We start from the raw sequence: 14,686 nt of genomic DNA on the forward strand, positions 1-14,686 counted from the left end.
ATAACAGGGATTAAAAATATAATCCCTGGTGACCCCGCGCTCTCTCTCCCCAAAATATTCCAAAAACACAACTACTAAGAATTAACAAGAAAATATGATTTATTTACAGAAACAAGCAGCAAAAATAACATCAGGAGGGGTTCAGCCAAAATAAATGACAATAAACCAAGCTAACTAAATTAGATTAAACTTCCCTAGAAAACAAATAAAATACAGAAAACTTACCTCCCTACTAATAAACACAGGAGAAAACAAAAATAACAAATAAGGCATCAAACCTCATGCTCCAAGACCGACAGGGAGACAGAAAACCGGACTTCAATCGCCGGTTAAAAATTATCACAACGGCATCTCACAAAGTCACAAAGAGATACAAGCAAACACTTATTGGATAACTTTCTCCACTGATTACAGGCGGGGAAATCGAGAGAGAGCGGGAAGCCATCGAACCCATGTTCTCTGCTGGTTTTTATAGCCGCCACCAATCCAAGCGCCAATCATGATCCGTCCCAACGTAATCCGCTGCACCTGCGAATACTTAGAGCGAGAAAGAGAGAGAGAGCGAGAGAGAAACACCACACACACAAGCCTACACTACACTACTCGTAACATAAAGTCTTAAATTCACTGAAATAATGTGTAGTAAGTCTTAAATCATTTAAAATGGGTCTTAGGATGTTTTCACACCTGTGAATCGATTCAGTTGTTTCGAAATAGGGATTACAATTGTTACATTGTTACTCTTTGCTCTTGGTGCGGTTCGCTTTCACACCAAAAAAGCTAAAACAAGTCACGTGTGAGTAAACTCTCCTCACATTGGTCAGAGTTTCAGGGTTTATTTTGCAGAGTCCTGGTCAGCTGTCAGGGTGGGTGGTGGTTTGATGGTGTTTGACAAGGTGCGCATGACGTGTCTGAAAAGCGAGGAGGGATGCGGTGGAGAGGGGTGAGAAGGGTGCGCGACGTATTTGAGGACCGGGAAGGAGACGCGCGATTTTCGGGAGATTATCACTCGTTTGCGGGCATCCTTGAGTCTTTGTGCATTTGCGGGAGACTCCCGAAACTTCTGGGAGACTTGGGATTTCCAATGACCTCCCGCCCAGCTCATAATTCTCTCTTCATATAGCCGTATGCCTATTACATATCCATAAAACTCTGTGATATAGCCGGGCTTGGATCATATCGATTTCTCACTACAGTCAATCATCTCCAGAGTTCGTTTCAATTGAGCCGAGACCACCTCATTCAAGCAATATCGGAGCGATTGTTTGGCGCGGATCCGAGCACAATTGCTAGATTCACATATGCCAAACGAACTGCGCTAACTGGGCAAACGAGACAGCTTCCAAAACAAGCACTCTTAATTTTCTTGTCCATCTTGTCCAAGTTGACATCCATCCAATCACCAACAACATATCTCAATACATAAACTTTTAACAAATGTTTTATTTATTTATCGACACACAGGCATTTGTAGCTCTGCCCTTTTTTTGAAAAGAGCAAAATCTCATTTGAATTTAAAGCGACAGTCACCAAAATGGCATAATTAGGACAAAAGACTAAAAGGGACAGTTTCAAAAGACTTATAATAAATTATTTGTGGGTTTTTTTGAGCTGAAACTTCACATAAATACTCAAGACTTATCAGACTTATTTTAGATCTTGTAAAAAGCTGCATTATAGGTCCCTTTAATTGTCTTAACAAGGTCTTAAAAGTCCAAACATTTGGCTTGATGAAACCTGCAGAAAACCATCAATCAATCAATCAATCAATCAATCAATCAATCAATCAATCAATCAATCAATCAATCAATCTTAATGAGCCCAATCATTTAAAACTGCATTGTAGATATGCAGATTGACATTTAGTTACAGTATGTTGTCATTCTGTATTTAGCAAGACACTTGTATCCAGCTTCTATTGCATTCAAGGTATGCGGTTTATGAGTTCTTGCGTTTCTTGGAAAACACAACTTTGACGAGCTCTGCTGTTTGAGCTTATTTATTGCATATTAAAATGTGAAAGGCAGTGGCAGCACTAGCACGTGTCCTATTGGCAGTCTGAATGTTACAGCGAATCACATTTAAAAGTAACCAAGGCCTTCCTGGAGCATCTGATTCCAGTAAACCAAGTCAAGTTAGAAGTTACACGTGTGCTGTCACTAGTGTGTTCATGAAATCACACTTTAAGAGTCTGTTGTCAGTAATATTAGCATTATAGCAGTATACTATAGAGTAGAGTTGTTGAAATCATTGTAGTTGTAGTTTTAATGATGTGCGAGCTGACATTAGAGTAGTTCTTGTGTGCCCAGATGCTTTTTTATCGCTCGGTATCGCTCAGCTGTGATTTATTGTTTTCTGTGGTTTATTTCACTAAACTCTGTGCACCTGTCAGGCGACCCCTGAGGAATCGTGAATGTTATGAGCTGCTCTTCTCAAGTGTGTGTATGTGAGACGGAGAGCGAGAGGCAGATAGACGTGCAGGCTCTCATGTTTACTTATAAATCAGCAGCTCATAAGAGACTCATGAACACGTGCTGCATGCTTGATACATGCTCAGTAAACAGCAACAAGGTCAACAAGGTGCTTACACGCGCTCTCATGCACAACACAACACATGCTGGCGCTTTCATTACATGATATCTGAATATGTACATGTATATTTGTCTGTATGTATATTTTTATATACATGTAGAGTTGAAGTCAGAATTATTAGCCCCCTTGAATTATTAGACCGCTTGTTTATTTTTCCCCCAATTTCTGTTTAACAGAGATTTCTTCAACACATTTTTAAACATAATAGTTTTAATTATTCATCTCTAATAACTGATTTATTTTATCTTAGCCATGATGACAGTACATAATATTTGACTAGATATTTTTCAAGACACTTCTATACAGCTTAAAGTGACATTTAAAGGCTTAACTATAATATTAATAATAATATATAATAATATTGTCCCTAAAATGGCTTTTAAAAAATTAAAAACTGCTTTTATTCTAGCCGAAACAAAACAAATAAGACTTTTTCTAGAAGAAAGAATATTATCAGACATACTGTGAACATTTCCTTGCTCTGTTAAACATTATCTGAAAAATACTTCAAAAAGAAGAAAAAAAAATTTGTAGGGGGCTAATAATTCTGACTTCAACTGTATTTGTTTGTATATACTGGTTTGTATTTAGAGGTTTTTTTATTTATAATGTAGAAGATGATAATTGCTCAGAACAACACGTTTTTCTTTTTCATTTCATTTTATTTTTAGTAATCAGGGTGTTCACAGGCTCTTAAGTTTTAGGTCTTAAAGTCGTAAATTCACAGAAATTGTGTCTTGTAGGTCTTAAATAATTGTAAACAGATCTTAATTTTCTTATTTTACTATTCAATCACAAACAATCCAATCAAACCAACCAAACTCTATTTACCAATATGGTTTAATTATCATCCTTGCAATAGTTGTTTAAAATTTCCCTGGGTATTTATAGTCTATATATGGTGAGGACACTGACCTGGACAGACTGTTGTGCATACATTTAGCTTTTTACAGCTTTTTAAAGATAAGTTGCAGAATGTTGAAAAATGTTTATGCATACAGTTAGGGTTTGCTTTTTTTGACAATTTATTTAAATTTGAGATTAAGAAATGACTAATTATAATATAATATATAAAAAAGTTTGTCTTAGTCTGAACTTTTATTCATAATGGTCTTTAAAAAGTTCTTTAAAAGTCTTACATTTGACTTTGTGAAACCTGCAGAAACTCTGGTGATTGAAAACCAGGGTTATTTAATCAAATTTATATATTTTTAATGCTCCTGAACTGAAACCATTGACATTTTTATCTGAAAATGAATATAAACATGTTTGAACACATTGCACTTATAAAAACAATTTATGCAAAAAGAGCTTTAAATTACATTTTTATTTTTAATTTGGAAAGAAGGTCATTAATAAAACTAAAATTACATTTTCACAAACATAACTATAAATGTTTTTTTTTATCTTAGTTTTGTAAATGCATACATTTAATAACATGGTTATCATAGGTATAAACTATATTAACATAATTGATTTATTTTGTAAATATGATGTCTTGGACTGCTCTGAAAGTAATATGTAAAATAATTGAATAAAATTTCTGTTTTAGAAAAACTGAGGAATTGATGTTTTGCATATATCACGCATATATCATATAGATCTTTTTGATTATATATATGTGTGTGTGTGTATATATATATATGCTCAATTTTTATTAACTTGTCTAAAACCTTTTTGTTACTTTATGCACATTTTTATTTTCTGTTGGCAAGAATGGTCATCAGTAGTTTGTAGAATAAAACACAGCTCTTTGTTTTAAATCCAAAATTTTTAAAAATCCAAAATCACAAAATTTAAGTGTTTTTTTTTTATCTTAATTTCAAGAATTCATTCATTCATTTTTCTTCGGCTTAGCTTCTAATATATTAGGAGTCGCCACATGAGAATGAACCACCTGATATTCCAGCATATATTTTATGCAGCAGATACTCTTTCCAGCTGCAACCCAGTACAAAGAAACACCCATACACACTCATTCTCACTCATACAGTATAGCCAATTTAGTTTATCTGATTCACTTGTACCGCATGTGGGCTGTGTGGGAAACTGGAGCACCCAGAGGAAACCCACGCCAACACAGTGAGAACATGTAAACTCCACACAGAAATGCCAACTGACCCAGCCGGGACTCAAACCAGGTGACAGTTTCAGCCATCGAGCCATCCTGCTGCTCAATTTCAATTTCACGGTTTGGCTCAGTGGATAGCACTGTCGCCTGGTTTGAGTCCTGACTGGGTCAGTTGGCATTTCTGTTTTGAGTTTGCAAGCTCTCCCTGTGTTGGCGTGGGTTTCCTCTGAGTGCTCTGATTTCCTTAGTCCAAAGACATTCGCTATAGGTAAACTGAAGAAACTAAATTGGACATTAATTGGAACTACTTTACCTTTAAAGAAAACAGAAAAGGTCAGTTTTAATAATAAAAAAATATTGATTCTAAGACAACATTAGCGAACACTAAAGTAATAGTCCATTAGTAAATGTTAGTTATTGTATTCACTAACATGAACAAACAATTATTGGTAAAATTTTACAATAAGGTTCATTAGTTAATGCATTTACTAACATGGACTAATCATGAACAACACTTGTACAGCATTTATTAAGCATAATTGAACATTTACTAATGCATTATTGACATCCAAGTCCATGCTAGTTAACATTAGTTAATGCACCAATGAACAACTGTATTTTCATTAACTAACGTTAACTAACATGAACAAATACAGTAGTAGATGTATTGTTCATTATTTGTTCATGTTAGTAAATGCATTAATTAACATTAATGAACCTTATTGTAAAGTGTGACCCAATTATTATATTAACATTTATCATGGCATTTATTCGTACGGAACCCCGGAAGGGACGTAGTGGAGAAGAAAAAAATTGGCTGGGTGAAAAAAAAAATTATGGGTGAAAGAAAAAAATGGGTGGGAGGAAAATATATATTTCTAAGTTTTTGCGTTCTCTCGCAAAGTTTTGCGTTCCCTCGCAAAGATGTTTTGCGTTCCCTCGCAAAGTTTTGCGTTATCTCGCAAAGGTGTTTTGCGTTCTCTCGCAAAACTGTTTCTCCACAAACATTTCCTGTTCCCTTCACTCATGTAAACCCTTCCGTTTTTGCCGAAATTCTCCCGTATTTTACCATTCTACCCCACTTTCTTTACATTACTGTGCGTCGATCGTCGCCTTTCATATGCTACCTCTGAACCAGTGAATGCATGTATAAGCGCTGACTGACAGACGCGCTCCATACAATAAACTGATCCCAGATCAGCGTCTGTACACACCATTTAAAGAGGAGCGGGTGTATGTTTAAACAGACAAATACACTAATAATATTAAACATCTCCGTCCTGCATGTTTTATTTTAAACAGCTTATTTTCTCTTTAATGAGCACAAAACAGTTTCTAAAGTAATGGACTGTTTTCATTATAGATCTGTGCATTCTTACAGAGACACCACTGTTATCAAACTAAACAAAACATGAGATTCATTTGCTGCTCACTTGTTTGATAACAGAAGTGTCCCTTTAAATGGCGCGTACAGACGCTGATCTGGGATCAGTTTATTGTACGAAGCACGTCTGTCAGTCAGCGCTTATACATGGATTCACTGGTTCAGAGGTTGCAAAGTGAAAGGCGACGATCAGCGCACAGTAATGTAAAGAAAGTGGGGTAGAATGGTAAAATATGGGAGAATTTCAGCGAAAACGGGAGGTTTTACATGAGTGAAGTGAACAGGAAGTGTTTGTGGAGAAACAGTTTTGCGAGAGAACGCAAAACTTTGCGAGGGAACGCAAAACATCTTTGCGAGATAACGCAAAACATCTTTGCGAGATAACGCAAAACAACTTTGCGAGAGAACGCAAAACATCTTTGCGAGATAACGCAAAACTTTGCGAGAGAACGCAAAAACTTAGAAATATATATATTTTCCTCCCACCCATTTTTTTCTTTCACCCATTATTTTTTTTCACCCAGCCAATTTTTTTCTCCTCCACTACGTCCCTTCCGGGGTTCCGTATATTCGTCTTTGTTAACCTTAGTTAATGTTATTTAATTTAATAACGTTAGCTCATGTTAGTTTAACTCACTTTGCATTAGCTAATGTTAACAAGCTCCATTTGGATTTTAATAATGCATTAGTTTATGTTGAACTATGATTAATAAATGCTTTACAAGATTATTCGTACTTAGTTAATGTTAGTAAGTACATTACCTAACATGAATATGAAACATTTTTACACATAGAAAAGTGATGTTTCTAAGTACTACGATTATGCTAACAAAAATAACAAATGCCAGCTGTGGTCATAAAATAAGCATGTCACATGGCAGGACCCTTTTCTTGAAATCATGTCTGCAGCCCAAAATCACATCCAAATCCTCCAGGATTGTGCAAATCTCAGTGTCAGTCTGTGATGCTGAAAACTCATCTTCTTTCTGCTCTGTTTCTGAACGCAGGCCAAATGTGATGCTCAACAGGACAAGAAGTCCGACTGAACGAAGCCCTTCATGCTCTGCTCCCTGTCCTGCGTTCTCATTGGCTGTCAGCAGCGTCGCTCTTCTGGCTGTGTAAGAACAGGGTTCCGTTCGTCAATAATGTGCTTTCGCTTCATTCATTAAAGCCTGTTGAGGCTTTTCACACACTGTATCAAGTTTTCTCTATATTTTTGCTGTGAACCTAGGGTGGTTAATTTGTGTTCCCTGTGTTTAGTCAAAACTTGTTTAGGTTTTATGTTTTGATTAAATAACTGTTCAAAACTGACGTATTACAGTTCATTTTTATATGCATGTCAGGTGTGTTCAAGCCTCATCAATGAATCACAAGCAAAGGGAACGAGTTATAAAAGCTTGTTTCAGTTACAGAATAAAACAATTATTATTTGGAATTGAGTTTATAAATTAAAAGTCTGGTTTACCAAAAACAAACTCACAAATAAAGGCAGAATTTCAAGCTGTAAACTCAGATTTATCATGTTTCTGAGTTAAAATATAGCCAAAAATGATGAGAAAATAAACTCAAGTTTCTGATAAGACCGTTTCTCTCATAATTCAGAGGTAAAATAAAGCCAGAAGTGCAAGAGAAACTCTTGAACTGTATTTAAAAAATAAAATAAAAACAAGTTTATTCCTAGAAATAAAATCTGAATTGAGAGTAATTACATCTTGAAATGATTTAACTTCCTGAATGATCAAACAATGAAGTTGTCAAGAATGTTTTTTTTTATGCTGTAGTTTGAGCAAGCTTCTCTCTATTACTCATTAAAATTTGATAAACTATTTCCACAAAATCATTCAGCTTGCGACTCATAAATGGGCTTTTTTGTTTATACTGAAAGACCAAGAAAACATTGGATGTTCTAGATACATTTTCAATCTGCTCCAAATATTCAGTTTCATTTGCTTTAACTGAACTTGCTCTTTTGGGAGACACCTTTGATCTTTCCTCATGAATACGGCGATTTGGTTGCACGTCTTGCTCAATTTTAGCTCTTTGATTTACAGTGTACGACACTTTACACCCAACACGTGCTTAAGCAAAGAAAATCCCTCCTGTTTACAATCGGCAAGCTTTGATTGTGGTTATTAACCATGGTTCGTCGTTTTATATCAAAACAATTAAACAATAAATTAAACAATGTAATAAACTATTTTCACACAATCATTCAGCTTGCGATTCATAAATGGGCTTTTTTGTTTATACTGAAGGACCAAGAAAACATTGGATGTTCTAAATACATTTTCAATCTGCTCAAATTATTCGATTTAATTGGTTTCTTTCGAATGACCTTGCCTTTTGGGAGACACCTTTGATCTTTCCTCATGAATACGGCGATTTAGTTGCACGTCTTGCTCAATTTTAGCTCTTTGATTTACAGTGTACGACACTTTACACCCAACACGTGCTTAAGCAAAGAAAATCCCTCCTGTTTACGATCGGCGAGATTTGATTGTGGTTATTAACCATCGTTCGTCGTGTTATATCAAAACAATTTAACAAACTATTTCCACGAAATCCTTCAGCTTGCGACTCATAAATGGGCTTTTTTGTTTATACTGAAAGACCAAGAAAACATTGGATCTTCTAGATACATTTTCAATCTGCTCCAAATATTCTGTGTCCTTTTCTCCTTTTAAATGACCTTTTGGGAGACACCTTTGATCTTTCCTCATGAATACGGCGGTTTGGTTGCATGTCTTGCTTAATTTTAGCTCTTTGATTTACAGTGTTTGACACTTTACACCCTACAAACACTTAAGCAAAAAAAAATCCCTCCAGTTAACAATCGACGAGCTTTGATTGTGGTTATTACCCATCGTTCGTCATGCTACATTAGTATATTTGTGTTCACTTCTTTGTGTGTGTATGGCATTGCTCTATTACTCTTTTGGCCTATTGTAGAGCAGAGCTTGAAGCGAACTGCTTCTTTCCGGCCCTGTCTGGTTTGAGGCCACTGAGTCAGTATAATCTGATATGAGCCCGGCAGGCCTGTTACAGTGGGTAAGGACGCCGCTTTGGCAGGAACAGTAAAGCATCCACAGCTGATATTGTGTTTCAAAACACAGCACACTCTATCTCTCGTCCTCTAGGTTTTGAAGTGATACCAACACCCGCAACTTCGTTTTTAGCATTGAGTTTGAAGATAACGCTTAAGGTCGCCGCCATGAACTCTTTTGCTCTCGTTTAAATGCCTTCAGTGTAAAATGTATCCGCAATCTTAGAGCTGTATGGCCTGAAAATCGGAATTACATCATAGCCGTGTCGAATTAAAGATGTGTGGGAACAAAGTTAGCGCTGTTTTGGGCTCCCCAGGGGGGAAAGGGCATCGCTTTGCTGGCACAGTGTCGGATAATACATGGTCAAGACCTCCTGGACGGATCCCAGTAATGAGAACGGCAGGAATGCCATCTGCTGCCATGACACTAGTTTACTATTTCATCTGCTCAACCATTGGTTAGATTAGTGAAATGTTAACCAGACAAAAGAACACACACACACACACAAAACGTCAGTGCATACCTAATGGAAATGGCAGGAGTCCATTAAGTCATATTGTGTGATTTTTCTATTAAATAAACTGTGTGATACTGTTAAAGGGGCTCTTTCTTTTCTATATGCATTCCCAAATGTAGCTTATTCTTTCTTAAAGAGATAGTTCACCCCCCAAAAACGAAGCTTCTATTTATTTACTCAAGTGGTTCATGTTTTTTTCTTCTGTTCAACACAAACTAAGATATTTTAAAGAAAATTCCAAGAATAATAATTACCATTAACCTGTAACCATTGACTTCCATAGTAGGAAAAACAAACACTGTGGAAGTCAATGGTTACAGTATTCTTCAAAATGTCTTTCTTTTGTGTTCAATGGAGGAAAGAAGCTTATAAAGGTTTGAAACGAGTAAATAATTATAACAGAATTTACATTTTTAGGTGAACTATCCCTTTTAATATTGTTTGTAATTTTGACTTGTAACAAAGTTAAACATGCACTGTTTTGTTGGTGAATGATAGTATGTTTGCTCTTCATTGAGTTCTGTGTGATTGCGCAGTTGTGCTGGATGCGTTTTTTGATGGCGTAATGCTGTTATCTGCCTTGAATGTCTTCAGGAAAGTTTCATCTGCGTCACTTCATTATAAAATTGGAGTATTATGTGATGTGCTTTAGTTTGGATGTTGATAAACCAAACCAATAAATTCATCTTGATTATATCGAGCCTGTGTGTTCGCTTTAATGTTGCTTATTACGTTTGTGAAAATAAAATGTCAAAATATGGGTCAAATAATTCACCCATATTGTGATGGAGGGTGTTATATATTTATGTATAAACAAAATCAGATTATTTTGTCTATTACTTAGCAAATGTGTGAAAGATTCTAGTCATTTTTATTAGATTTTTAAGTCATGAAATACCTGCAAACAAATTAGTAAACCTAGTGGTTTGAAGGGATTACATTTTTTTTAATATGACAATGTTTGTCAATTTTGTTGTTTTTTTTATATACTTCATCAACAATATTTGTATTATATAAACTGTTACACTCGATTAAGTTTTTAGTCTTGTAAATTATGCTTAAAAAAAATCAGAAAATCACAATTTGTTCAGAAAAATTATTCCATCTCAAAATATAATCTGCTGTGGGAAATGATTGTCATCATTCTCCAAAAATGTAAAAGTATCGTAAACGTAATGCTTGCATATATGCTATATTTGCGCTATATTAAGAGTACTTTCTCTTGCCATATGGAAACTTTCCTGAGTGAAAAAAAATTCCTCCAATTTATCGTTGTTTTGGTGAATTTGGTTGGTTGAATTCGAGAATAGAATCAAATTTTGTATGTGCGCGAAAGTGAATCATTTCAACCGCTTACGTAAATGGAATCAAATCATTATTCAAGAACATTTGACTCAAAAGAACGATACGTTCATGGATGAATCGTACATGGCCACACTCATGAACACTTCAAGAATTATATGTCGCATAATTTTCCACACACAAATCTTCCATTAAAAAAAACAACAACCTTGAAATACTACGATTATGTATAGGTTTGTGGTAAAGCTTGTTTATGTTTTGACTGTAATCCCGCTAAGGAAAAAGAAGAGATTGGTAAATTAATGTATACTCTTTAAAAGTCCTCAGTCATATCTGGGACCATAGACCGTAAAAGATATGGACGTAGAATGTGTGACGTCATCCGTAGGTTTCTGAAGGGTGCAAACAAAGCTACAAGTGGGCGTGGCCAACCGGCACCATTTTGTTTGCGCGTCATCGCTCCAATCGGGGGTAACCAAATAAGAGCCACTAAGCATTGAAAAAGCAAAGAAAAATATAAAATATCTTAAATAAAACAAATACATTTATAGAGATGTTATTTTATATATACGCACCGGTATATAATTTCACTTACCTGGGAAATGGAGGCCACGTGAATGGTTTGTGAGCACAATTAAGTGCACACAACTTGCCATATCATCTGATAATTGTACGAAATAATTTCAAAAGGCAACTTACTGAGTAAAGCCACATAAAACAACACAAAAATACAATGAATATGCTGAGTTCAGTGGCTAATCAGCCGGAATCAGCTTAGGTGAAGTGATGGCGACCAGCGAGACCTACAGTAGCTGTCACTCAAGTGGCCATGCCCTTAATTATGCAGACTTAATATAACCTATAATAACCTAAACGAATGAGTTCTAAATAAATTCATCCCCTCACTTGTCATGAAAGGGTAATATTAGTAAACGCCTTTTTTCTGCTGTAAAGTTGGCCATTTTAACTGTGAGCTCAAAAGAAATCTGCTCTATTATAGAGCCAGGACTAGCAGAACTTTGATGAATTGCAGTTTCAATTACTTCCGTACTTGCTTCACAAGGGACAGCGGGAGGTTGCCGTTTGGTTTGGGCTCACAGGACGACTTGGGTGAGTAAACGACATCCTTTTTTCCCTCTATTAAATAAATATGAAGTAATCCTTAAACTAATATATCTTAGGCCTACTTTCATAAAAATTGATTCACCAAAACGATCTTTGTTCGTTGTTGTCTTATTGTTTACTATGGGCTCAGCCAAAACCCCTTTAAGGCAAGCCATTTCACCCGGTGACCATCTTTGAAACACCTCCCGGGTAGTATGTTCAAGCATTCTGTTTGAATGGGGAAACATCAAATTCTCCAAACCTGCTTACAATTAAATTTTATATTAGGAATCACCAAGAAAATTAAAGGACATCTATCTCTTTAGTTTAATTTCTAAATGTGCGTATCTCACAAAATATGCAAAAACTCACGGTCCAAGCCCCTTCCCAGAGTATCATCAGTCTATAGCGATCAATGATTGGCTCCTGTACTAAAAGGCAGGCTTTTTTCTTCATATAGCGATCGATGATTGGCTCCTGTGTAAGTAGGCGGGGCTTTATTCATTATATTGATCGTTACAGTTTTCCCATCAAAAAGATACGAGTCACATGTCTTGTATTTACTAGAGTCTTTGGCTTATCGTTCTTAAGGGTGCTGGGAATTCTTGAAAATGCTTGAATTTTATTTTAAGTTTGAGTTTTTTCAATGTTTAAAAAGTGCTTAGATTTTTGATAAAACGCTTGAAAACTGCTTGAAAATGTATTTGTGCTGCTTTCATTATAACTTATCTTGCATAACGTGCGTAATCTGTCTGTCTTTTTCAAGGTCTGTGCCCTTTGCTTAAAACAGTGCCAAGAAGACAAAATGCTAGGAGATTACAATCACGTGTGAACAATGCATGTATAATTTAAATAAATATACATTTAAGATGAAAGATTACACATTGAAGATGTGAGTAAATGACGTTAACAGGAGTAAATTACATTAATTCAAGGTTGCGCTTGGGACAAATAACGTTATGCCGCCATCAAAATGTTTCCTTAGAATACTCTTACAAAAACAACCTCATCTGATGTATGATGAAGTGTATATGTGTGTAAATGTGTAATTGAAAAGTGCTTTAAAATGTTGAAAATGCACCTGGAAAGTGCTTAAATTCAACAAAGGGAAAGATATCCTCATGTGTTCATGATTTAAGTGTGTATCTGTGCTGGGTTAACCTGTACTGTGACACTAACTAACCCACAGGTTCAGATGAGTTCAAACACATGATCCTCTCGTTTTAAAGCACATGGCAGTACTGTGTGTTTGTGCTGTGAGTGCACAGAGAGAGCTACTGTATTCGCATTGTGCTCCAAAAGCATCTTGGAGTTGGCATGCTTGTAAGAAGAAACTCGTCTTTATTATGCGCTTAAACTATTCATAAACAAATTGTATTATAGTTCAACAACAAGGAAAAGAAAAAACAAACATGTTCATTCGCATTCCTCCTCCTCGAGTTGTTAAATGATTCATTTGTAATTTGTTGAATGATTCATGGCTCTGGTGATAATCAATAAAAACAATAATGTCCAGAAATGATGCTTGAATAAATTACATTTAAAAATGTGATAATGCATTGAATTAATCCTTATATTATATCATAAAATTAGAGAAAGTACATGGCATCCGGAAAGTCTTTATAGCGCTTCACTTTTTCCACATTATGTCACAGCCTTATTACAAAATGGATTTACTTAATTGATTTCCTCAAAATTGTACACACAATACCCCATAATGACAATGTGAAAAAAGATTTGTTGAAAGTGTTGCAAATTTATTAAAAATAAAAACACCTGAAAAATCACATGTGCAGAAGTATTCACAGCCTTTGCTCAGTACTTTGTTGATGCACCTTTGGCAGTAATTACAGCCTCAAGCCTTTTTGGATATGATGCAACCAGCTTGGCACACCTGTCTTAGTACCTCTGCAGTACCTCTCAAGCTCTATCAGGTTGGATGGGAAGCGACAGTGTACAGCCATTTTCAGATCTCTCCAGACATGTTTAATAGGATTTAGGTCTGAGCTCTGGCTGGGCCATTCAATGAAGTTCATCAGGTTGTTGTCAAGAAACTCCAATGATATTTTGTCGGTGTGCTTTGAGTCATTGTCCTGCTAGAAGATGAACCGTCACCCTTGTCTGAGGTCAAGAGCACTCTGAAGCAGGTTTTCATTCAGGATGTCTCTGTATATTGCTGCATTCATCATTCCCTCTATCCTCAATAGTCTTCCAGTTCCTGCTGCTGAAAAACGTCCCCACAGCATGATGCTGCCACCACCATGCTTCACTGTAGAGATGCTATTAGCCTGGTGATGAGCGGTGCCTGCTTTTCTCCAAACATAACACCTGGCGTTCACTCCAAAGAGTTCAATTTTAGTCTCATCAGACCAGAGAATTTAGTTTCTTATGGTGTGAGAGTCCTTCAGATACCTTTTGGCAAATTCCAGGCAGGGAGTGGCTTTCGTCTGGCCATTCTAACATACAGGCCTGATTGGTGGATTGCTGCACTGATGGTTGTGTAAGTTTCTCCTCTCTCCACAGAAGAACGCTGGAGCTCAGACAGTGACCATCGGGTTATTGATCACCTTCCTGACTAAGGTCCTTCTCCCCCATTCACTCAGCTTAGATGACCAGCCAGCTTTAGGAAGAGTCCTGGTGGTTCCAAACATCTTCCACTTATGGATGATAAT

The 14,686-nt window shown here is 36.1% G+C and overlaps 1 protein-coding gene across 1 annotated transcript in view; it reads left to right on the top strand.

Moving 5' to 3' along the window:
- bcap31 (B cell receptor associated protein 31) overlaps positions 1 to 7,358 on the top strand; it is a 55,752-nt gene extending 48,394 nt beyond the window's left edge. The window contains 1 exon segment of the mRNA NM_200092.1: positions 7,055 to 7,358. Within this exon segment, the coding sequence (NP_956386.1) occupies positions 7,055 to 7,093 (39 nt within the window). The 3' untranslated portion in view covers positions 7,094 to 7,358.
- Positions 7,359 to 14,686: the final 7,328 nt, after the last annotated feature.

This window comes from Danio rerio, chromosome 8 (assembly GCF_049306965.1).
Source record: "Danio rerio strain Tuebingen ecotype United States chromosome 8, GRCz12tu, whole genome shotgun sequence".
In the NCBI taxonomy this organism is placed as follows: domain Eukaryota; kingdom Metazoa; phylum Chordata; class Actinopteri; order Cypriniformes; family Danionidae; genus Danio; species Danio rerio.